Genomic DNA, 25109 nt, shown 5'->3' with positions numbered 1-25109 from the left:
TGTCAACTTTAGATGATACTTATGTTCATTAGGATAATTAAAAGAATTTAAAATAAGCTTATAAAATAGCCTAAAAAATTCCTTAATTATTTGAAAAAAACAACGCCAAAAAGACGATGAAAGAAACACGAATGGGAATTATCGTACTTAATTTTCAGTGTGCATAAAGAAAATGGTAATGGGAATAATCGTACTTACTTTTCCGTGTGCGGAAAGAAAAAGGAAATGGGAATGGGAATAATCGTACATTCTTTATCGTGTGCGTGAGGGAGAGGGAGGAAAAGAGAGAACCGATGCCGATGTCGCTATCCGCCTCGCTGCCCCGCGCGATCTCCACCGTCCGATGCCGAGTGGTGGCGGTGGTTGGGGGCAGAGGAGGGCCCATCGCCCGCCCGTTTGGTTCCGTAGCAGCACCCACCACCACCGTCACGCCGCCCCTTTTCCTCCCGCTCCTCTCACGACGGTCTCTCGCCAGAACCCTTTCCTCCTCCCGCACCGACGAGGCCGTCTCCATGCCGACCGAAGGTGGCGCGGTCGCCGACGCTGACATGAACGCCGTCCAGAGGCGCCTCATGTTCGAGGACGAGTGAGATCTCGATCCCCTTCTTGTTCTGTCTTTGTTTTGGTTTCTTGACGTTTAGATTCATGAATCTTTCTGATAATGTTGTCGGCCATGCCTTTGTCTGTTGCAGAACTCCGCGATTCGTTTACCTAATTCTTTTCATCACTAAGATTCGAGTGTTCCCTCTTTTTTTTTCCCCTTTATTCCCTCTTTAAATTTTGATGAAAATCTCAACTCGGTGAGATTTCCTTCTCTTGTAAGGGTGCCTTCTTATCTTCCGGTATGCTTTCAAGTGGAAGTGGTTAGTATGTATTGCAACATCAAAGTTGTCTATTTGAGTGATAAATGATTCTGTGAAAATTTCTACAAGTATATTTGCACTTAGGCTGCTATTAAAATTTCTATTTTGAACATATCGACTTATATTTTACCACTTAGTCTACAGTAGGCTTATGCCTTAACTGTTATTCTATATTTGGTTACAAACTTTGAAGTAAGAAATGTGAACTATGTTTTTAATGGTTGAGCTTTATGATCTCTTGAGATACTCTTCCCAGTAATTTTCTTGTTGATTTTACCCTTCTAGAAGCGTTAAATTAGTACTGATGGCTTGCAGGTGTATCTTGGTAGATGAGCATGACAATGTTATCGGGCATGATTCCAAGTACAATTGTAAGTACTGCAAATTTTAGGTTGAATTTATTTTTTGTTTGTCATTTGATTTTCTGTCACTATTAGAATTTTTTTTGTTAGTTTGGAATTGTAAAATGTCTCTACCCAACCGACAAAGATCGTCAAAGAAGCAAAGAAGGAATTAACTAATAGTGGAAGATTAGGAAGAATGAGCTTGTGTGATGATCTATCTAATGAAATTAATGTAAATCAAGATATGTAAATAGAGAAGTCTATAGTCCAAATGAATTTGGAATAAACCACCTCCAGAAAGAAGAAAGATGGGTGATTGTCGAACTCGGCTCAAGATTTCCTTAAATGTACTTTCCTATTTCCTTTGTTTGCTTCTCTTCTTATCCTTCGAGAAGCAAATTAATCTAGGGAATCAATGTAACCAAAGGCATAGTTAAATGAACGAAGATGTCTCTTCTCCAACATTATGTGTGAGTGATTTTTAGTCATTCTCCCTTGGATTGAATTCGGAGGATCTGGAATAGGTCTAATAATCATCCATTTTCAAAGTTCCCTCTTCGCTATACCTTCTTTCTCATTCCAGCATTATACAAGATGTCATCTGTACATTTGCCAACCCTTAACCTTGATTTCCTCCTAGATTTGGCAAGCTGCAAGCACTATAACTAACGATCCACACGATATTCTTGCTGTCCAAATCCTTTAAACAACACATCAATGCCCTAAACTGCTGGATATTTTGCGACTGATGGCAACAGCTTTTACATTGGAGGCAAGTGGAGCGACCTCAACAGCCAACTAGAACTAGTCTTGAAGTGTCTAGATCAACATTCGTTTTTCTTTTTCTAAAGTTCTGGTTTTGATCTAAACTTTGCACTACCTGTATTTTCATTGTTGAAATTGTTTTATCCCAAATTTAAACCATTATCCTTTTTCAATTACCTTTGACATTTTTAAGGACATGTTAGCTTGTGTACTTAAACCCATAAATGAATCTAGTGTTGTCCAACATTTAAATCTCGATCCTGTTTCAATAATCTACAGGACCAACATGATACTGGTATATCATGTGGTATACTGACCCAATGCCTGATGTCATCAAATAAAATAAATTAATGTTGATATCGAGCTGTATGTTTCTATACCAACACTTAGTCAGACCGATAAAAACCAATCCGTACTGATTGGTAGGTCAATATTTGAAACCTCAATTGTGATATAAAATAAATTTACAAGGTTCTTTTTTGCTTTTGTAGTTCTATTTCCTTGTAGTGACACCTCTAGAATAGCGAAGAGAGGATAGTTGCCTCGGTGGTTCTCTCTCTGTATATTTGTGTGGAAAGAGAGAATGCTGTGTGGAGGGGAGGGTGGAGGTCGGGGTGTATTGGTGGGTTGTGCCTATATTTTTACAGATCTATATCTCAGCAAGTCAGTTCCCCTTTCAACTTAATTGTTATTGCATCTCTTGGTCATTGTATTAGCTAAAAGTGAAGTCTTTCACTAGACTGTAGGAGCCTTTCTTTTCTGTTAATAATTAATGTGATTACATGAAAGCAATATAAAATAATGGCCAAAGCAAATGGGACAAGTTTATAATCATATTTACTTATATCCTATAGTGTTAGGGAGACTTTACATTCTGTACTTTGCTTTTTTTTGGCTTGGCTGAACGTCCTAATGGATTAAAGTTAAGGATTTAAGTGATATATTTAGCTACTGTCATTATTGATCGTGGTGTCTTAGATATTGCTTCTTAAAGAATATCATTCGTTTTTCACTCTTTGACAGATATAAGATGGCTGCGATTTTTATGCAGGTCATTTGATGGAAAAAATAGAATCTGAGAATCTGCTTCATAGGGCATTTAGTGTTTTCCTGGTTAACTCAAAGTTTGAGTTGCTACTTCAGGTATGTGTGCTGCTCTTTAAATGCATTATTTGAATATGCATAAAATAATAATTATTTATATTACAGCCAATGAGCAATCTGAAGTGCCAGACCAAGCTTTGTTAGACTGCTAACTTTATATGATTCTTATAGATCCTTTGTCCTATTATCAAATGTATGTCGATGTTTCTCTTCTGAGTCCAAGTAGCTTTTGGAATTTATCAAGTATCCCAAGCCCTTGCAATTTCCTCATACACATACATACATGTTTGATTATTGTCTACTTCAACAAAAAGAATATTTAGAGGGACAGGTTGGAAAGCAGTAGTTCATCATAATATTGGAAAGCAGTGTGTGTGTGTGAATATTTAGAGGGGCAGGTTGGAAAGCAGTAGTTCATCATAATATTGTCTCCGTGGCTTGTTGACAACTGGCTGATTGTATCGTTTTAGGGTGTTTGCTTGGGAATTATTTATGCTTGACCATGTCTTTACTTTTTTACAGCAAAGGTCTGCAACAAAGGTTACTTTTCCTTTGGTCTGGACAAATACCTGTTGCAGTCATCCTCTTTATCGTGATTCTGAGCTGATAGAAGAGAACTTCCTTGGTCGATCTGAAACTCAATATAGGAAATGTGGTGTTTTCTAACTTTTGGAACTCATAAAGCGCATTAAGTCTTATTTCTATGTGTTAATTATCCAGGAGTAAGGAATGCTGCACAGAGGAAGCTATTGGATGAACTAGGCATACCTCCTGAAGATTTACCTGTGGATGAGTTTATTCCACTTGGACGTATACTTTACAAGGCCGCGTCTGATGGGAAATGGGGTGAACATGAGCGTACGTCCTTCGTGCTTACTGCTTCTGTATAGATAGTGGTCATAACTTTTTCTTACTGTCTATAGTCTCCACTGCAGTTGATTATCTCCTCTTCATTGTCCGAGATGTAAATTTGCATCCGAACCCTGACGAAGTTGCTGATGTGAAATATGTTAATCGGGATCAGTTGAAAGAACTGCTGAGAAAAGCAGATGCCGGAGAAGATGGCATAAAGCTGTCCCCCTGGTTCAGATTGGTGGTCGATAACTTTCTGCCGAAATGGTGGGACCATGTCGAAAGGGGTACTCTTCAGGAGACTGCCGATATGGAAACCATTCATAAGTTGACCTAAAGGAAGCCCAGGTGGCCTCACGAGACCCTGGTATCAAGAACTCTAATCCTGCTTTGCTTTGTTTTTATCTTTTTTTATCTTTCCTTCCGTCTATTGTGAGCAAATTGAAGTTTTAAGAGTCCAGATATCATTTGTGGCTTGGATCATATTTAATGCTTCTGTTCTGTGAACAACCATAGAAGTAATGTGAAGTTTATAAACTAGCATATGGAAGCTGATTCAGCCCCATTATTAGAATGACCGAAGAAAGTGATGATAGTGTCTAAGGTGCTGTCAGGTTCACCAGTTATTAGTATGATCATGATAGTTATCTAGATAGTTATCATGATATAATAGTTATCTAGGTAGACTTAGATTACTACTACGAATCAATTCTCAACAGATTCAAGGGCCACGCACGTCAGGTACCTCTTAGATAAATCAAGTCACTAAATATATATTAGTTACCTTTAATATATATTTAAATCTCTATATTAATAAAATCTCTTATTTTTAATCTTATGAAATTATTTTTTTTTTTAATTTTGAATCTTAATATTTTATTTTTATAAATATAAAAATCTTAATATAATTTTTAAAAATATAGAGATCTGAAACATTAAAGATAATTAATTGTGGACTGGGATGAGTAAATTAAATAATTGCGCGACCAATTGCAGTCAAATGAGGTTTGGACGTTGGTAGGGTCAATTTTAAAAGGCAACAAGATCCGGAATTCAACCAAAACAAATGGCACTTGAAACAGGAAAGGACGTCATATTATACGTTTACCAACAGATGATGCATGTCGAGGCAGAGAGAGATGCTCGCTGAGAGGTACTCTGCATCAACATCTCGTGTCAGCAGATTCTGGTGAAGCCCTGCAAGCTGACGATTCACCCCTTGCATCACCCTGTAATGCATTTTTGCCAGCAAACGACGACGACCGGACTCATAAGATGAGCAGCATTTTCACAAACCTCGATCGAGTACGATGAAGACCGGTGGTAGCTGCACTAATAGCAAAGGAAGTATGATCTCGAAGAGTGCAACTGAGAGATGCACAACATGTATTTTGCTTTCCAAAATCAACAGATCATGATTGGAAATATCAGCACATAACAAGATGGAATAGATTTTTAACATCTCATAGATGTTTGCACACAGATTATGGTTTACTCGTACATGGTGAAACATGCAAATAACAGTTACCAGTCGATATCAAGCAGCATTTGATGCATCGATTATGATTTACTTGTATGGAGAAATATGTAAATAAAAATTACTAGTCAGTTTCAAGCAACATTCGATGCAGCTTCCACCACCGTTTCATTCTTCCTCTTCGGCTTCCTCAAGCCAGTTAACAAACGGCTCCAGGGCTTTTACGAAAGTTTGCCTGCAAACATTACATGCTTAGTAAATGGTCTGGCCAAAGAATGTTTACGGTTAAAGTAAATATTGTTCATAAAGTAAAGACAGCATTTCTTTCAAGATCGTAATAGCTAAACATATAATCTTAGTGAAATGGGACTAATTGGGAAAACATTCTGGGTGACATTCTCATTGCAATCAAGGCAATAACAGGAACTGCAGTCGAGAATTGGCTGAGATGTATCAGCCCAAGCTGAATTCAAATTTGGTTAAGCACGAGTGTCGAGCAATCCGACACTAACCTGACACTCTCTATAGTTATATATATGTTACATCAGAAAACAAATAACTTTGATCAGTATGTCACCGATATGGCAACCAAACTTAACATAAGTCAAATATAACATTGATCAGTATATGCCACAGCTGAAAGAAAACTCTTTTAACTGTATTCCATAGAAGCTACCCACCCCATTCTAAAAAAAAAAATTACAATACTTCTCATTTATAAGTAACTTCCAATACCAAGGCATTTGCAGTTTGTTTCCAAGTACAACAGAAAGCTAGTCACTTGTTTTTTTTTTATGAGTGAATGAAGTGTGAGTCCATGAAAAGGAGAAAGTATAAGACTAAAAGGAAATCAACTCAAATATATTTTGTAAACATTACAACCTAGACAATAGGTGGCAGTCAAGTCATTTTTGTTGTGATTTCCCGAGCATTCAGGCGAAGCACCAAAGAATTTACTGCAACTGCAATGGTGGGTACTGAATTATTATCGGCAAAGTAGGGCAGTCTAAGGCAAGGATGGGCATAAAAATGTTAACAAGCATCCATTTCTTTTTGTAGTTGGATCCTAGACACTGACAGAGGAGTCTCACAAGAATCCCTAATTTATGAAACAGGAAAGAAGATATTCCTCACACGACAAAGATCTTCTAGCATTATGTGCAACAGGAAACTGATATCAGTCAAAATATTGTGGCAGTAGTCACAAGCTCCATAGCAATTAACGGTAAATAAAAAATTTCTAGAATCAATCATCACTTTTTTCAGTGACAATAGGTCCAGTCATTAGAACAGCTACCCAGAAAGTATTCAAGCATTCACTATATTTCACAAAGTCAAAAATGACTAACAACGAATAGTATCCAAGACATAAATACTGACAACACATTGAGAACAACTGTATCCATATTATTGACTTCAACAAGCATAATTTGGACCAAATAACTAAAGAAGGAAAAAAGAAGAATCATGCACCTGCCCTTCGGATTTGCACCTTTCCGAAACCAAAGAAGAATTGTATCCTCAGCAAGTACATCTAGTTCATAAAGGGACCTTATAATTTCTGGAAATAGTTTCAACAGTTTGGCATCCTCATAGCACTGGATTTGGACCTTGTACATCAGTTCTAGTTCCAGTTTCCCACTAGTACAGAAAGCATTCAGAAGCCCAGCCCATGTTTTCACCTGCAGATATAGTAACGTAGATGACTCAAAAAAATAAAGAAAAAACATGAACAAAAAGAGTACCTTCTCCATATTTACTCTTGAACATTTTAGAAAAAAGGTAAAGTCAATTCCACATAGAGTTTGTTGTTATCAAGGAATTTCAAAACCTATCTGTACACTCATAACCTAAAAGCAGAAGCATACAACATTGGTAGATGACCATACAAACTCCATAAACAAAATTTACATATAAATCTTAATCAAAATGAAATAGTGTCTACCACGAAAGTGAAATTATGGGAGAAACGAATAAAGTCAATGCAAAGTGCAAGATAAAGCAACCAAGATTCTACATTTGCACAATATGCAACAAGTTGCTTATGTAGGCTTGAATATAGGTAGGAGAACAAATATGCACATTCATCAAATACTAAATGCATGTGATAAATGACCAGGGTTCTCAATTTCGATGTGCACTACCCAGTAAGGGTGGTATGTATCGATCCGAGAGGATACCGATACACGAACTACCCTCTATCGGATGGTACCAATGTTTTAATCGATACTGAGATGATACCGACCAGTACTGCCCCAAATTTCGATCGTTACCGAGGTGTACCAGTCGGTACGCCTTGACACGATAGATGGAGATATTTTTAAGATTTTAGGGTGTACGTACGTATCATACCAATCAGAGCTTGGTACGCCGGTACGGACCGATATTCAAAACCCTATAAATGAGAACCCATCAAGGTGACATACTAGAGTTGCTAAAAAAGAAAAAAGAATTTGATAACCAGTTCTTTCGGTTATGACGATCATAATTGGTAAGTGTAACCCTAAAAGGATTCTTTTAATACCCTAAACCTCGGATCCACAAAAACTTGTAAAAATGCAAAATATATAAATCCTAGAACTGGTTCAATCAAGCAATGGAACCAGAGATTTCTGATGTTTATACGCTTTAGTACTATTTCTAAACTAGCAGTGATAGTGGCAGTAGCGAGCAGCGATAGTGGTAGTGGCAGCGGCGAGTAGTGACAGTGATAGCGATAACAGAGAGTAGCGACAACAGCAACGGAGAGAGGCAAAGCGGAGAGTAGCGATAGCGGAGAGTAACGATAGCAGTAGCGGCAGCAAAAAGAAAATGTCAACGGTGGGAGTCAGGTTAGGGTTGGGGAAGTCGCAAGGGGCCGCGGAGAGAGGCTGATATCGATGCTTTAGTTGGTTCGATTGAACCAACTAACGCAAATGCGATTGAACCAAACCTAACATGCCGATTCAGTCACTTGATTTGACTCGAGCGCTCGCCCGAAGTGCTCGGCATCTGGGCTCGGGCGAGCACCCAGGCAGCGCCTCTTTGAAGTACGCCGCTTGGATGGTAAACAAGGCGCTCGGGCCTCGCCTCGCCTGAGCGCCTAGGCGAACGCCCAAGGGCCTTTTGAAATCATTGACGATTATTTAGAAAACTTGGACCAATTTCATGATGAACTACAAGAAATTGCACGACCATTGATTGATTAAGAAATGATTGATGAAAGCCACGTGTAGCTACGGTAACCAAGCTACAGTGACTAAAGCTATAGTAATTAAATACATGTTCAGGTCACCAACACAATAATACAAAAATCAAAGAAAAAGGTAGCTTTGCCGATTTCTTTGGTTCTTGGTATGAGTTGCATCAGGGAATGTGAACTGTTCAGCATATATCTCATACCAAAGGCCTTGAGCAATCAATCTGAGTCCGGTCTAGAACCTTGGCGAGCACCTAGCGCCTCGGGTGTTTTGGAACCTTAGCGCCTTTTAGCGCCTAACGTTTTTTAAATCACTGATAATCGTCAGTGTCTTCTTCATTTGCTGGACTTTCATTTGTTGGATTTTTATTGCTGAATCTGCTGGATTATTTTCTCAATTTTCTGCCTCATTTGCTTCACTTCTCACTCCCAAGCAGTATCATTCAAAAGTCTTTCTCCATCATGATGCATGCTTAGTTTGACCTTGAACATAATTCGTTGACCAACTTCTTTGGTTCTTGGTATGAGTTGCATTAGGGAAGTGAACTGTTCAGCATATATCTCATACCAAAGGCCTTGAGCAATCAATCTGAGTCCAGTCTGGAATCTATCATCCATTATGTACTTTGCCTTATATTTTCTGATAGACTCTTTGGTAGGCCTTTTGGTTGATTGAATCAGATTGAAAGCAACCAGAAAGTAGTCTGATGAATGGATAAGGATTTGGGAATATCCAGGGATCATCCATCCATTTTTTGTCCATTCTGCTAAGCAAGACTGTATTTTAATATTCATAATATTATGTCTTTTCAGTATTGAAAGAATGGCCATCTTGAGTTTTAAGGGGATATTCTCCTTTCCAATGTCTTCAGAATGAGAGCAACAAAAAGCAATTTCCCCTGCTAATCCTCTTTCAAGAAAGCATGATAAACTTCTTCCTTGGATTTTAAAACAATATTCCCCTACAATAACCAAGCTACAACTTCAATAGAAAGCCAAATGTAGCTATACTAACCAAGCTACAGTGATCGAAGCCACAATAACCAAATACATGTTCAGCTCGCTGATGCAACAAGACAAAAACCAAGGAAAAGAGCAACCTTGCTGATTTAATGAAGACTGCAATCCAAGCTTGTCAACAATTCTTGAGTCCTCCTAAATATAAATACCACCCTCTCGAGTCATAAAGAGACATCAGAAGCAAACCACCACTCTTGTGTTCTCTCTTGCTCTTTGATGCTCTTAAGTACCCAAGTTTTTGTTTGAGTCCTTGTTCGAGTAGTTATGCCATGTCTCTATAAGTTTTCTTTCGAACCTGAGTCTTTGTAAATATTATTTCTATCTGAAAATTTTAGCTAAGATTTCTTTTTGTGACCTGTTCTAATACCAGTGTAAGATCATTGGCCCTTGTCTTGTCTACATAAACATAGGGTGGATCAAGCAGTAGTAAAAGGTTTAGAACAAATAAAAAAATGTTATCTAATTTTAATTTAGTTCAATTCTTCAGGAACATAGTAAGATCTTTCATAGGCAAAAAGGTTTAGAAAGAGAAAAAGCTCATCAAAAACACAAACAAAAGAGGCTACAAACATAACAGTTTAGAAATAGTACAAAAATATAGAAACATCAGAAGTCCATGGTTCCATTGCTTGATTGAACCAGTTCTAGATTCTCTTTTTCTATTTTTTTGTATGCCTTTGTGGATCCGAGGGTTTAGGGTATTAAAAGGGTCCTTCTAGAGTTTAGGGAATCTTTCCTTAGAACAAACTGTACTGCTGTAGGCCACACTGCATGTCTATTGGCAATAGATTAGAAGTTTAGAACTAATCAGATTTATGGTATATTTAAATATGCAATAAATATTAAGCATGTCCTTGAAGGTCACTTTGCAGAAGAGCATAAAATCAATATTGAACTGGAGAAACCAAAACCAATTTTAAATTTTAATCTCCAACCTGGCTCTGTGACTACTGCATAGGATAGTACACTAAATTCCCAACTCAAATTGAACTTATTGTGCATCAATTTTGTCATCTTTAAAGCATTTGAACTTCTTAGGCACCATGGACTACTTTTCCAACTTCTTGTCACAAATCAAGAGATACCTCTAGGCACATAAAATCATCATGCTTTTTCTGCTGCACTCATGACACTACATCATCAAAATATTGCCTAGAATCTTTCTTGACTTCAATTGCTTGGTCTTCGGTAAGCATTTACTATTATTACTGCATGACTCCCTCCAGGGAAGCAAGCTTCTTTAGACGAAAAAACAGAAACAACCAAATAACTCGGCAATTTAACGTGGTTGAACTATGGATCCTGTCAGTTCAAGAATGAGCATAAAGGATCACATGCCCAAATTACAAAACTTCTTGGCGTATAGACATGATGTACGGTGCATTCCATATCATTTCAACCAACAAAAACGCAATGATAGCACACCCATTCTAGTTAATGGGAACACCATATTAGTGGCATCAATGTGTTTGTCCATACCAGTGCCAGTCTTAGATGCCTTGGGCTGTGACTTAAAACTTTTGCAGGACAGCATGATACTATAACAGAAACACATCAACTAGTAATGGCTGGGTCCCTTTCCTCTTATATATCCAAAGAAAACCATTGCGTACACCTTGTGCATCCTGTAGTTGTCTACCCATGCCAATGACATTCACAAGATATTTGTGATTGAACCGAATAGTCATATTACTGGGTTTACAAGCTATGCTGGGACAAGTTTAATAGTTACTCAGTTTTCATACTTGCCTCCCAACTATGAGCTGTGCTTGTCTATACAGTCAAGTTAACATGCAATGAACATCATCTAAAAATCTAAAATTAAAGGTTTATCAACTGTAAAAGGACTCGTAGATGTCAAAGAACATCACAGTTCTTGTAACTTCTACATAAGAATAGAGTTAAATTTTAAAAAATATTACTTACCTGGCGAAGAGCCGCATTTGCATTCTGCTGCTGGTTTTTACCAGACCACTGAACAGCATCCATTAGCCCATCCCACAGAATGCGCACAACTTCAACATCAGGCAAATTAGCATCTTTAACACGCTGTTTTGCAGTCTCTATAACTTCAGATATATCAGTTTCTTCTGCAATCTGAGTTGTCAGAGCTGATTTCATTTCTTTCAGCTTCACCTCGAATATTTTCTTCTCATGATACTCAACAAGAGCTAATAATCCTTCTTTGCTGCAAAAAAAACCAAATAAAAGAACAGTTGCTCGGTTATCTTGTAGAAGGAACAAATAGAAAACATTGAAATTAGCAAGGTTTTCAGCTTCAGGTGTGCCCCATTCTGGTGATATATCAACAAGATGGAATGGGCCCTAAGCACTGCATCAGCACAAGGTCCACACAGTAGTGTTTGGTGCTACCATGTTAGCAAAGGTCCACACGGCCAGCACATATGATACTTTCTCATAAGTGCAATTAATGTCTTATTTATAAAAAAAAAACAATCTAATTACATTCTCATTTGAAATTCACTAACAACAACCTAAAATTTTACAAACATTAATTTATATAGACTACGGATATACTAAACACTTAATAACAATTCAGAAAATAAACTTACGTGAAATGCTCAGAAAAGCATTCAGCAGAGCGTCTTGCACTAGGAAAAAAATCAAGGAGATTGTCCTCCATTTTACCTCGCTTCAAAATTGATATAAGATCATCTAAACTGTTATCCACCAAATATTCCTTGAAGAAATCAGTAATAAATGAAAGAACTAGCCCCTTTGCCACAAGATTGTCCTTGAGCAATGGCTGGAAAACCGTCTCAGGCGGAAGACCTGATAGCTTCTGAGAAAATGTAAGGGCTGTAAAAATAGCAAGCTTCTTCCTTTCATTCTCCTCAAAGAGCTCCAAGGACTGCAGAAACTTTCGCATAACATTTTCAAGATTTTTAATTAAAAAGGGCCTTCGCCGCAAGATTTTCTGTATGTAGAGAACAGAAGGCAAGATAGCTTCACGTTTAGGATGGCAATCTAGAACTGAGTAAGGATGCCTCTCTCCTTCATCCGGTTTTATTGTACCAGGTTGTGTCCGGCCACCCGTGAAGACAACCTAGAATCAGCACTAGATACAATCAATTGGGTTGCTGAGTAAAAAAAGACAACTAAACATATGATGTGCACCAAAATAGCAAACCAATGTAAAACACCTGGCTTACAAAAGCAATATTTGTTTAGCGTGCAAGGCTAGTCATGAACTCAGAAACACACATTCGTATTAATCAAAAGAAATATAACATTTTCTCACACTGGACAGAATAACTAAAGATGGTTGTCACAACAAGCAAGTACAGCACCAAGTATCTTTTACAAAATATGCACCGGTTTACAAGTTTATGATATTGTTGACAATGTAGTATTTGCAATCCTTGTGTCATGAAACATAATGTCAGTTTATAATAATATGCAAAAAAAACTACCATACTGCAATAGATAACCAGACACCCAGGCAAACTCCCATAACCCTGTTTCTGCCAAAGGTAGCAATAAACAGTTGCTTTTCATAAGCGTGTAAGAGTGTCATATCTTTTGCTGCAATCATGTCATTTCAAACAGTTCCAAGCGAAAATTTAGATAGCCAAGTTGTCAACCACTGTTTTTCCCTACTTGTCCAATATGATAGCGTGACATAGACATTCTATAGAACATGGTTTGCCTTATCTGTCTGTACTGGTATACCGATCGATTGTCGATATGGTATGTATCAATGTACCAATACATTGTACGGTGGGGCATACCAACACATTGTACGATGGGACATACCGACAAATTGATATGTATCGCCCATATCGGTTCCCTATCAGATAGGTACATATGGGCGGTACACCATGGTATAGCAAACCTTGCTATAGAATATGAAGCGTGAGATAGGCATTCCATAGAAAAGGCCTTTGATCATATTTCTGAGACTTCACCTTGAAGAGAGGGCAAACCAAGACACTTCTTGTCAAACAAATTTTTATTCAACTTTAGATGTTCATGTTGAATATCGATCATGAATAACACCTGTTCTGCTACATAAATCCTGTCTTATTTTTAACACTAACCATATTTTGCAAATGATTTCAATCACATTTGAAATTGTGTACCTGTTATCAACTAATCCAAACTAGAATGAATCCCAACGCAGATTTATGGATAAACTATTAAAGACTTCCATGAGAGACGGAACCCGACAGGTTATAGCTAGGTTTGTATTGTCAGTTGGAGGGACATCATATTTGTGTTTTGTCTCAGTACTATCAGGTTGATGATTATTACCCAAAAACAGATCATACAGGGGTGGGATTAAGCTCCAAAGTAATTTGTTATGCAAGGAGATGGTATTTGTCAAATTAAAAGTATCAGATGCATTTCAAAAAGAACAGGACCTATGCCAAAAATTATGATCAGGTTCTTCATATCAGCATTAGTCTATTGATTTGCACATATGGGTACAAGTGTGCAACCATCTTGGAACAGTGATGGGGCAGCTCAGGATTGGGTTTTTGCAAACCCCAAGCCAGTTCCACTCACTCAGCTAGCTTTAGCTGACCCCAAACCAGCAAGCACCAGGAGAACACAATCAAGAAGACAGATAGGCAAAACACAGAATGTATTAGCACAGAAGAAAAAAGTCATTTATTGCTCACAATCACACGGAAAATTATCATAAAATTACCTCGAAAAAGGTGTCACCGTATCTTGAGAAGTTAAGATCGGAAGATTCAACATTCTTTGCAACAAGTTCCTGTCAGAAGAAAATTTTACAGGGATCATGTCAAGATAAAGAGAAGCTCCAGATTAAAAATGATTGATCCAAGTTGATATGCAATGTGCATTGGCAGTATTAGGCAGAATAATAGAGGCATGAACAAAATACGTTGTAAAAGATATCATGTTTTTATTAAATTCCTCTTTGGAGTCACAGGTGAATTCCTATTCAAAGTTAACAACAGTATGATCCTGAGTTCTTAAGTGGGTCATGGCTGCAAGAGGAGTTTTGACGAATAGATATTGTTTAGCTTCACTGCAGGCATTGCCTCCTTTCTACTAATATATCTCTCAAATTCCTCCGTTTATATTATCAAATTCTACAAACTGTTATTACTCGAAAAGCAGTTTGCCCTTGCTACATTAAAGTTCTCACTTTATTCCATCCTTCTTAGCACTTTGGACTTACAACATTTTATTCATAAATTGTGGCAATTATTTTTCTGTTAATTTCTGTGCACACAGCAGCAATCAAACTGCTAGATTCAATCAGATCAGATCTCAAACTGGCAAGCTTTACAAACATGTATAGCACTAAGTAGTGCCTAAGCCTTCTTCATCAGGCATGAATAATCAACTCCAGCCATCTTTATTATTTATAACAATGATCGCTATATGCAGTCTCAACAACCACCACTTTTCTGCAGCCTCATCACAGATGCTATCTGGCTACTGAATTCAGTTTGACTAGAAATCACATTCTTTGTCTACATTCTTTACCTTGGGCATCAAAGTAAGAATTTTTCAGTTCACATCGCATAATGTTAAACAGAAACACGGTAGCTTGCTATCTTCACCTAACTTTTCAATATAAACATACCAGATCACCAGCATTCTCCAGATATATCTGGACCACTGCATCTGCAAAAGCTGCAGGGTCCAAAGGAGCAGTGATATTCCGTTTGCGGGTCTTTATCCGCGTGCCACTGCATTGCCAAAAGAATCATTAACCTAACTTGCATTGCATTATTCAATAATAATATTTGCAGTAAATACAAAGCCTTCTAGATATATGATCATCATTACAAATATGGAATAAAAAAAAAACTGAATCAATCCCATAGAAACACACATAAAAAACTACACTAAAATGTATCCTAAATAATAAGAGTCACAAATGTGTGAAGATATTACTATTGCCTTTTTAAGTACAAAAAGTGTAACATTCAAATTAGCAATTTGATATGTGTTCCACCATATGGATTTTTATCCAACATTGCTGTCCAAGTAGCTGTCATCTTACAACTAGTTGCTGCTGTATTATCATCCAAAAATTTTGCCTAACTTGATATGCACACGCAAGCCGCTTGTAGGGAACTTGGGCATCACCCCGGTGCCTAAAGCCAAAATTGTGACAACTTCTCAATTGCAAATTTCGAACAAATTAGTAGGTCAGTTAACAGTAAGAAGCAAGTTTTTAAAGTTTCAATTAGCACAATCTTTTAAGAAAACTTTTAGGAAGGATGACTCAAATTTTAGACAAAATTTCTTTCTTGCAAGGTAAATACATTTTAAACCCTATATATATATATATATATATATATATATATATATATATATATATTTATTTATTTATATATATATATATATATATAACTTAAGTCTATCTGAGTCTTTCAAAAATAAAGTGCAGCATCTGATCATTCCCAAGTTCAGCACACGTACAATTAATTACTCATAAAACAACTATTCAATTGTGGTACAGCATGTTTTTTAAATACATACATATATATATGTATGTCTATGTGTGTGTGTACTTTCTACCAATTCGAATTTTTCCAATATCAGTTTTGTATGCCTTCAAGGCCTAATACCGCATCTGATCATTCCCAAGAGCAGATAACTCCATAATCACATAACACAAACAATTAACTAATGAGCAAGCTATGATGCACCCTTTAAAATGAAATCATACTCTGATTCTAAATAATCAGATCACGCAACATATTCACAAAATTAAAAACAAATTATCATAAACGAAGGGAAGCAGGTCAACATACCCTAGAGTGGGTTTCTCCTTCGAGCTGCATAATTATCCAAAAGAAAAGAACAAATTATACATTGGCAAACTTAAAACACAATATCAAGAAGAGAAAATTAACTAATGGCTCATCTTACACAAATGAACTTATTTTTACTATTATATCTCCCACAAAAAAAAGCAAATTTAATAACCAGAATCTGATCAGATGAATCAGCTCAAAAAAACAAAGATAACGGAGAACATGTTACATCACAAAATCAACCGACATGCGATGGAATGAAAAGGCAATCACTAAAAGAAAGCATTTGGTTTACGAATTTGATAGCAAAACGAAGGTCAAATCTTTCAACCAAATTCACTTCTCAAACAAAACTATGACATAGCTGCCGAATCAAGAACTAAAACGGGATATCTAACATGTCATCATCAAAAGCTTGGATTTCTTGCAGAAATCGCCAAAAGGAACGTGAAGCGACTCCTCAGAAAAAACAAATCCAGAAGAGTAAAGAGAAACCAAGCAGAGATCGAACTGATTACCTCATAAACCAAGACCGAGATGGCTCGAGACAACTTCGAACAAGGAAGCGAGAGAGAATACGCCCTTTTTCTCGCCTAGAGCACGAAGGGAACCCAGTAATATTCGTAGAACCCTTTATTGGAGTCGGTATAGTGAGCTCGAGCGCATTTCTAATAGCGTATTCTAGTCATTCTATATTGCTTCAAGATTGGTAAGCAAGCTTTAATCTAATGGTAGGTACCTATTTCATGTTCCTTAACGTAAGCTGCGAGTGCATCATACCACATTACATGCCACTTTGCCCGCGCCTGGCCTCCCCGTCTCCCGCCTCGGCGTACTTCCCGTCATCAACCCTTACGGCAAATGTGGATCCCTCACCATCTCCCGCCACGTGCCTTGGCATCTTCGTCGTGGACCTCATCTCCTTCAACGCCCTCCTCATCGCTGGCGCATGCCTTGGCACTTGCACTCCCGTCCGCCCGGCGGCTCTTCAACACCAGGCCCTGCCGGAACATCATCTCGTACAACGCCTTGGTCGTCCTCTTTGCCGCCACCGGGGATTTCCCTCCGCTAGGCCGATCAGATGCCGGACTAGATCGGACGCTTGAGGTGGTCGAGTGCTGCAAGGCCAGTGTCGTCTTTGCCGCTGGGAACTGTTCGACAAAATGCCCGACAAGAGCCTGGTCCCGTGGACTGTTATGATCACTGGGTTCTCCCGGTGCGGGAAGCTTAACGAAGCACTTGCACGGTTCACGTCGTCTCTGCCTTAGCTCACTTAGGGAGCGTGGATCTGGATCTAGAGGAATGAGCACGGCCTCACCAATGCATTGTCATACACCATTAATAGGTTCCCGTCCTGAACGTGGCACAACATCTTCTTTGACAGATGCGAAAGGAGGTGAGCGACTTAGATCCTTGGACGTTTGTCAGCTTGCCGAGTGCCTGTAACCATGCAGGGTTCGCCACGAGGTTCGTGAATATGGTTTTGGAGAGGAGGACAAGTACTGTTCTTGCATTGCAGACATACTTGGACAGGCATGGAAGCTTAAAGAAACACACGAGATAATTCAGAGCATGTCAGTGGAGCCTTATCAAGGACCTGCTTTTGGCATTGCTTGGAGCTTGGAGGACTAGTGCCAACATTGAGATGGCAGAGAGGAGCTTTTAGGCTGGAAGAGAAGTATATGGGAAACTGCACACTCAATATAGTATATGTGTGGAAAGAGAACAATGGTAAGACACTGTGAGAATTAGAGTAATAATAATAATAATGTATTGAAATTTCAAAAACTTATAGGCTTTAGCTGGATTGACATGTAGTGGAGAGCCTGTAGATTTCAGAATTAAGTGCTGACATGCATCGACAGTAGGATGGATCTGTTTATTGCCTTCTTTTCTGATTAGTCCTAGAACGTGGTAATGATTGGTCTATAAGGCGCAGAGCATTGATACTTTGGACTGCCAATGCTTAGCTGTGGTTTCACAAATGTGATCTTATTGTGGTTCTTTTAATACAATAAACAGCAACTAGTTGTGTGGATTTTCAGGTGAGGAACCATTTGTGACATGGGATTATATCAGATCTAACCAGTCACTTGAAATGTTATGTGGCAAAATGAGTTGAAGATGATATTATAGTCTCAGTGGAATCATTTTATTAATTTGAAAACAAAGGCCTTCTTTTTTGTATATATTTTTGTATCCGAAAAAAATATTGTTAATTATCTCAAATTATGATGATTGCATACTAAAGCAAATAAAGGAGGGCCATAAGAATTATCTAAATATTGCTTGGAATTGGCATACAAGAACTTCTAAGGTTGATCATGGTACTATGAGGAGGGCCATAAGAATTATCTAAATATTGCTTGGAATTGGCATACAAGAACGTCTAAAGTTGATCATGGTACTATGTAAAGTAATAGAGTGCCTAAAACCGAAGCTCTGTTTTGCAACATGATTGTGAAGTTGACTTTTTTCATCAGAACCGAATGAGGTGTTGGTTGCAGAGACTAGAGAAGTACCACTTGATCTTTAAATTATTTATCCTGCTTCTTGATCCAATTCCAACAAGCTGGCAGCCATTTGTTTATTTCTTTGAGGATGTGTGACCTGGGGATCTTGAGTTAAGCCAAGTAATTTCATATTGAGTGGTACATGAGCAGTTGTCAGAGCATCTCTCAATGACCGCAATTACACAGAGCCATCAAAATTGATATCAGACAATCTAAGTGGGCAACTAATGAAGAGCTGTTTTTGTGGGAGACACTAAGGCTGGTGCAAAAGTATCAGATATTAGGGGATGTTGCTGCACAATGGACTTCAGTTGCTATACAGTGGTATCTGGGATTGTTAGTTTTGCTTTAGTGCTACCTTTTCCATGACAACATTTTCTGCCTCCTATGAACATGACATGAGCAAAGTCAATCTGTAAGTGTTCTCCTTGAGCATAATTTAGAGTGTAGCCAACTGATACGTATACTTAATTGAGAATCTCATCAAATTGGTAGACCTTCCATCTCTGGTTAGGCAAAATCATAATCTTATGTAAATCAGTGTATATCATGATGTCTTCTATATTAAAATTCAAAATTCTAATCACTCCATCAAGGAAAAGAAATGCATAATACAGTAATATTCTCATGTGTGTGATGCTACACCTTTTTTTAGCTTAGATAATCAACTGTCATTTACTTTAAGGTCTGCCAATAAAGAAAGAGTGTCACAGAACTAGCAAAATAATTCCTATCACAGATCTTTAAAAAGGTGTCTCCTTGTTATTAAGCATTTCATGTTCTGAATTGCTTTATGTGATCTTTGAATTTCATCTCCCTCATGGCATCTCTAGTGATGGAGTAGACTGTAATATGTGGACTGAGAAATGCCTAAATCAGAGTGTTCATTTTAGTTATGAGGTGATACAACAACTGACTGAGACTGGGTTTCAATGTAAGCTTTGTGCTAATAAGAAATTTTGGTGAATCTGGTGCATCATAATCTTAGTCTAGACATAGACTGAGATGTGGATTATACTATTTATTTGTTATTTATTGGACTGTCATTTCCTATGCTCTCAAAAAAAATTCTAAATATTAAAATTGGTAAAACAAGTGACTTTTTGATGTTTTTCAAAGATTTATAATCTGGTTCAACTTGCTCTTGCAAATACAGATAGAAGCAGATATTAGAAGTGCCTGATATCCATTCCTCAACAGTGATGTTCCATTTAGGCATATATATGTCTTGTAACCAAAGTCTGTTTATTGTCAACCAAAACAAAAAATTCTAATGATTATACTATGGCAATGATTATCACTTGCTCTAGCATAGGAATATGGCCATGGTTGACAAAACAGAGGGTTTAGAGAAATCATGAGCGAAGGTCCCAATTTTTGAATAAGGACAAAGATATCAAATATTATCAGAGTTCCAGAGCTGACCGGTGGAGTTTAAGATACAGGATTGTTATGTATGGCAGGACACCGGTGGAGTTCAATAATAGGTTAATCTTCTTGTCTGCTTTAGTTAGCTTAAATTCTGGAAACATCTGGATCACAATCTTCCAAAGTTCTGATGGTAACTTGCTGGATGTAGACCTTTTTCAGCCATTAAATGGCCATCGCTGGCAACAACTTGCTTGTTGGTGGTTACCTGGAGTTTCCAAAGTCCTCTTGTGCATAAAATAACTGCCATGGCAATATCGAAACAAGGAAAATATCATGTCGGCTAATGAGATGGAAGTTTTTGTTGTCAAGGAAAATGCTGGATTCATATGGGTTAAAGTTACAGTCCCAAAGTATTGGAAACATTATTCTATAAGTTATTCAACTCAACAGCATCAGAAACATGAGGTTAAGCCCTTAACCTGCAGCTATAAGGTTACCTTCATCATCACAAAAGAAGAGGTATTTGATTAGATTTTTAACTCTGCTGTTCACTGAATTGTTCTATATATTCAGATTTTACCTTGGTGAAAATTTTCATGTAATTTGATTATAGCCCTTTACTGTGAATTTAAAATTAGATCATTGAATCAGATATCAGTTTCCACTATGAGAAAGGACCTTTATAATTTTCATTGACCACCAGATCTCATTACTAAAAATTTTTGAGTTTATATTTTCCATTTCTTAGGTGCAAAATTATCAAGATGAGACATTGCTCGTTTTTGAGCTAGTGGTTTCTGGATAAAGGGCCAGAGACGCCATAATTTGGTCCATGCAGAACCACAGTTCCACCTGTTATGCAACTTCACTCCAAAGCAGCGGAATCCAAGTTAGTGCCAGGTACTTCATCAGGATAATGCACAAAGCCAGTACTCCTGTACTAGCACATGCACTTTGTTGTCTGGAACTACCAAACCACGGATTCGATAAGATGTTATTGTCAACAAAACAACTTGAAACCCCTAGTTTCTGCTACCTGTGTTCCAGCTAATTCATCTGCCTCAATAAGTCAATTCACTTGGCACATATTATGGAACTACAGGTACCTTCATAGCTACTGTTTGACTTTATCTTACCTTATTAAGTTCTTTGTTTGAAAGATGTAGACATGTTAACTGTTGCATTGTTTCTTGATTCCACTTTTGTAGGCTAGTCTTCTTCTTTGCTTTCGTTAGCATGGGTTCTGTAACCAGTCGGTCCCCCGTATAGAAGAAACCATCACAATCTTCCAAAGTTCCAATTGGTACCTTGCAGGGTGTAGCCATTGCCAGCCATCAAATGGCCATGGCTGGCAACAACTTGCTTGTTGGTGGTTGGCCTGGAACATCCAGGAGTACACCTGTGCATATAACAACTGCCCTAGCAAGACTCTGAAGGGATCAAGTCAGTGATGAGATGAAAGTTCATTTTATCAAGTTGCTGGATTTAGCTGGGTAAAAGTTACAGTCTCAAAGTATCGGACATCAGAACCATGAGGATGACCAACTCTCTTGCACTGTGAGTTCTCCTCCACAAGCTTGTTAAACTCAGTTCAAGCATTTCTTATATGATAGTTTCCTCATTTAAAAGAAAAATAAGAGATTTCTTTATGGCCTATCTCTGTTCTCATCCTAAAAGATAAACCAGTTAGCTATCACCAAATGCCGATTCTCTGTGCATGAGGTTTTATTTTAACATTCCAGAAAATCGCAACAAAACAAGGAGCTCTTTTTTATTCCTGGAGGATGAATGGACTCACATCCAACAATTGAATCACAAGTTCTAATCTGAACATTTCAAAAAATTAATTCTCATCCCCAACCCCATCCCTCTAATCTCTCCACTTCTTTTTGGTATTCTTTTTCCTCAAACCCAAGTGAAATATTTTAGGGGGCACATATTATTAGGTTCATGTCCCCTAATTGGAGGAAATTTTTTATTCAACTAGATGTGTGCATTCAAGGACATATTTAAAGGGGGGTGAATTGGTAACTAATCTCATGAATTTTGTGCATGTCAGATTAAATCATTCCTACCGAATGGTAATAGAGACTTTATCGCTTTGTTGTTGTTGTTGTTTATAGACTCTCCAGTGATATAAATCATTAGTATATTGGTAATGTAATAATAAGGTGTGTACTTAGAATTCCCTACATAGAATTCTATTCTCAGCTAGTCATAAGGTGTGTAGCAACCATTGCTTTCAGCCATTGTGTTGACCAAGCTTGCAGCTCATGTTAGAGGCATTCTTAGGATGCACTTCAGATACTCTTGTCAGACCTGCAAAGATGCCCTCAGAAAAGCTACATGCCATGATCACTTTCAACTCCAACAACTACACATACACCTTTCACATGCCTACAAACAGATGCAGCTCATCCAATTGTTCCCTAGCAAAGTACTCCACCTCTTCATGGAAATGTGTATCAACTGGCTCTCTGCCCTGCTACATCTTTGACAATTTTGTCAGCAGACCACCACATCTCACTACTCCCCAAATCTGATACTAATGTTCCCTGCAATTCACTAGCAGTAACTTGTTTCAACATTGCCAATAATTTTCTAGGATTACCTCTCATAATCATTGCATTGTGTATCAATCTGATCAGGTCTTGGATCACTGGATTATTGATTTATTGAATGAATCAATTGATTTGCCTATAAGTTTAATAAAATTATTCATATATGTTTAGAAAGTTCACATTACCTTTAACAATGATTAATTAGTGAATCAAACTAAATTGAGTTTTGCAGACTATTTTCTGATGGCAAGGAAAATATTTTATTTATGATATGAAGGCTCGGAGGCAAAAGGATGAACCGACTGTTTATATTACGTACAGACAAATGTTATACAAGACTCGAAGCATTACTTACAGAGCAAACAACACAAAGGTGGTAGCAGTAGTAGGAAGAAGAAGAAGAAAAAGAACAGAGCCCCCATCTCCCCTACTTCGTTACATTTTGTCTCCTACCACCATTTCATTGACTCAGGAAGACAGCAGATCTGATGCAATCTTCCATCTCAAGTAGCAGCCTTTCCGTCGACATCTTGATCGAGTTTGTACTGGAGTTTGCCCAGTTGACTCAAGTTAGTGATTTGCATAGGAATTGCCGTTAATGATGAAGGCACAGAAGAAAGCTTACCTGAGGGGAAAAAGAGAGGGGAGTGCAGTCGGGAGGGAACTCGAAGAGGGAGAGGGGGAGGCGCTTGTCGACAACGCCGACGTCGAAGTGGATGATGCCGGAGGCGTTGTCGTCGAGGCGGATGGCGAGGACGGGGAACCAGAGGAAGAGGTCCTGGGCTGAGACACCGGAGAGGGCGGCGATCTGGCCGGGAGAGATGGTGCCGGCGAGGGTGGCGTTGTAGCGGACCTCGCTCTCGAACTTGGCGGTGCAGGGCGCGTCGAGCCGGGCCCGGAATCGGCCTCCGCCGTCCACCTCGAACTCCCTCACCCCCTTGGGCAGCAGGCCGATGGGGAGGCCGTGGGAGCGCAGCACCTCGTAGGCGCTCGGTGCCGCCGCGGTGGAGAGGTGGAGGAGGGAGATGAGGAGGAAGGAGATGAGGTGGGGAAGGAGCATGTTGCCTGCCTTGGCTCCGCTCTTCTCTATAAAGTTGGCTGCTTGCTTTTTGTTTTCTTGGGTTTTGTTTGGGTGTCGACGAAGAAAAGGAGGCGAAAAAGATGATTGTGTTCGAGTTAGGAGAACGAAAGAAGAGGTGCTCGAGGAAGAGAGAGAGAGAGAGAGAAAGAGGAAAGAAAGAATTGGGGCAGCAATAATGCATGGGTCTGGTGGGGGCCAGAGGAGAGAGAATGAGGGCCCACTTATAGAGATTTTTTTCTTTTTTTATTTACTTCAAATGTAATATTAAACGATAGAAAAATCATTTTAATTACTTCTTTACGATCTGAATAAATTTATACTGACCAATGTTTCGTGAATTGAAGTATCCTCGTTTATATGCATTTGCTTTGAGATCCGTGCAACAGTGCTTGGAACACGACCACATTCTTTGGATGGTAAGAGCTTGAGAAGTCTCTCTTCTCCGTAGAGTGAATACTTGCTATGTGGTGGATGGAATTCTCCTGTAGGCATTCCTCGAGATCAAGAAATGTGAAGATCTTTGATCATATTGTTGTGTTCTATATGATCAAGAGGACTAGTAGCATAATAACCGTGATTCGTAGGTAAATTGGATCATCGTTGATCAGCTAAAATATCCTTTCATTATTCTACTTGATTGATTTTTCTTTCTATCATCTTACTTATTGGAGTTTAAATCATTTTTCTTTTGATCATTGTTATTTTAATTCATTTGATACAGAAGAGACACTCCCTAGTTAATTATTGATAATAGAAAATTTGATCGATCAATCGTTTTTGTCCTTTATGAAACATGTGAGATCTAAAAAAAAATATCTGACGGACTTACGAGTAGTTTTCATACTCCTCAATCAATATGAGACTAAATTATCTTATCAGTTATATTTTTATTATAATATAATTTATTATAAAAATATTTTTTATCTTTTTAATTAGACATGATTTTTTAAAACATTATATCGAATTTACTGTCCAACCATTTGATGCACTAATCGAACTTGTAAAATTAATTATATAAGACTTGAGGATGTGAGCTAACTTAGCTGATAGAGATATATAAGATCAATAGCAAAAAATATATCTCATTATAAATATATATATATATATATATATATATAGACACTTAATTACATCTCCATCAAAGGTTTGATAATTTTTTGCAGATGTTGGCAGACAAGACATGCAGAGAAAGGATCTCAATTATGAACAC

General features: G+C 38.0%; 3 protein-coding genes and 1 long non-coding RNA gene across 6 annotated transcripts; 2 read left to right on the top strand and 2 right to left on the bottom strand.

Moving 5' to 3' along the window:
* Window positions 1-234: 234 nt before the first annotated feature.
* Window positions 235-4411, top strand: LOC135653305 (isopentenyl-diphosphate Delta-isomerase I). Its single transcript, XM_065175145.1, has 6 exons — window positions 235-586; window positions 1179-1234; window positions 3024-3115; window positions 3599-3701; window positions 3797-3934; window positions 4012-4411. Exons 1-6 carry the CDS (start codon window positions 294-296, stop codon window positions 4263-4265), a joined length of 936 nt encoding a protein of 311 aa, XP_065031217.1. The 5' UTR covers window positions 235-293; the 3' UTR covers window positions 4266-4411.
* A 952-nt stretch (window positions 4412-5363) lies between these two features.
* On the bottom strand, window positions 5364-17026 carry LOC135652937 (uncharacterized). The gene is made up of 8 exons (XM_065174291.1): window positions 16892-17026; window positions 16371-16394; window positions 15191-15296; window positions 14279-14347; window positions 12177-12670; window positions 11530-11791; window positions 6879-7087; window positions 5364-5640 (listed from the first exon to the last, which is right to left on the bottom strand). Exons 1-8 carry the CDS (start codon window positions 16894-16896, stop codon window positions 5574-5576), a joined length of 1236 nt encoding a protein of 411 aa, XP_065030363.1. The 5' UTR covers window positions 16897-17026; the 3' UTR covers window positions 5364-5573.
* A 209-nt stretch (window positions 17027-17235) lies between these two features.
* On the top strand, window positions 17236-23592 carry LOC135652939 (uncharacterized). 3 transcript variants are annotated; one of them, XR_010502267.1, is made up of 4 exons: window positions 17236-19301; window positions 21006-21359; window positions 21466-21814; window positions 23051-23592. It is a non-coding gene; the product is annotated as an uncharacterized LOC135652939 (long non-coding RNA). The 3 variants fall into 3 exon arrangements; XR_010502266.1 differs by having other exon boundaries at window positions 17236-20776; XR_010502265.1 differs by having other exon boundaries at window positions 17236-21359.
* Window positions 23107-24038, bottom strand: LOC135652938 (uncharacterized). Its single transcript, XM_065174293.1, has 2 exons — window positions 23444-24038; window positions 23107-23363 (listed from the first exon to the last, which is right to left on the bottom strand). Exons 1-2 carry the CDS (start codon window positions 23876-23878, stop codon window positions 23322-23324), a joined length of 477 nt encoding a protein of 158 aa, XP_065030365.1. The 5' UTR covers window positions 23879-24038; the 3' UTR covers window positions 23107-23321.
* Between the last annotated feature and the right edge of the window lie 1071 nt (window positions 24039-25109).

The sequence above is a fragment of the Musa acuminata genome, chromosome BXJ3-11 (assembly GCF_036884655.1).
Source record: "Musa acuminata AAA Group cultivar baxijiao chromosome BXJ3-11, Cavendish_Baxijiao_AAA, whole genome shotgun sequence".
NCBI lineage: Eukaryota > Viridiplantae > Streptophyta > Magnoliopsida > Zingiberales > Musaceae > Musa > Musa acuminata.
Note: the sequence above shows the minus strand (reverse complement) of the source record. Positions and strands in the feature narration are given on the sequence as shown.

Coding starts and splice junctions, on each gene's coding strand:
- LOC135653305 (XM_065175145.1), top strand. CDS start 294: ATGCCGATGTCGCTATCCGCCTCGCTGCCCCGCGCGATCTCCACCGTC. Junction 587..1,178: donor CGCCTCATGTTCGAGGACGA/GTGAGATCTCGA, acceptor GATGGCTTGCAG/GTGTATCTTGGTAGATGAGC. Junction 3,702..3,796: donor GATAGAAGAGAACTTCCTTG/GTCGATCTGAAA, acceptor TTAATTATCCAG/GAGTAAGGAATGCTGCACAG.
- LOC135652937 (XM_065174291.1), bottom strand. Junction 15,297..16,370: donor AAGGAGAAACCCACTCTAGG/GTATGTTGACCT, acceptor TTGGCAATGCAG/TGGCACGCGGATAAAGACCC. Junction 14,348..15,190: donor TGGAGAATGCTGGTGATCTG/GTATGTTTATAT, acceptor TTCTTCTGACAG/GAACTTGTTGCAAAGAATGT.
- LOC135652938 (XM_065174293.1), bottom strand. CDS start 23,878: ATGCTCCTTCCCCACCTCATCTCCTTCCTCCTCATCTCCCTCCTCCAC. Junction 23,364..23,443: donor CCCTCTCTTTTTCCCCTCAG/GTAAGCTTTCTT, acceptor GGCAAACTCCAG/TACAAACTCGATCAAGATGT.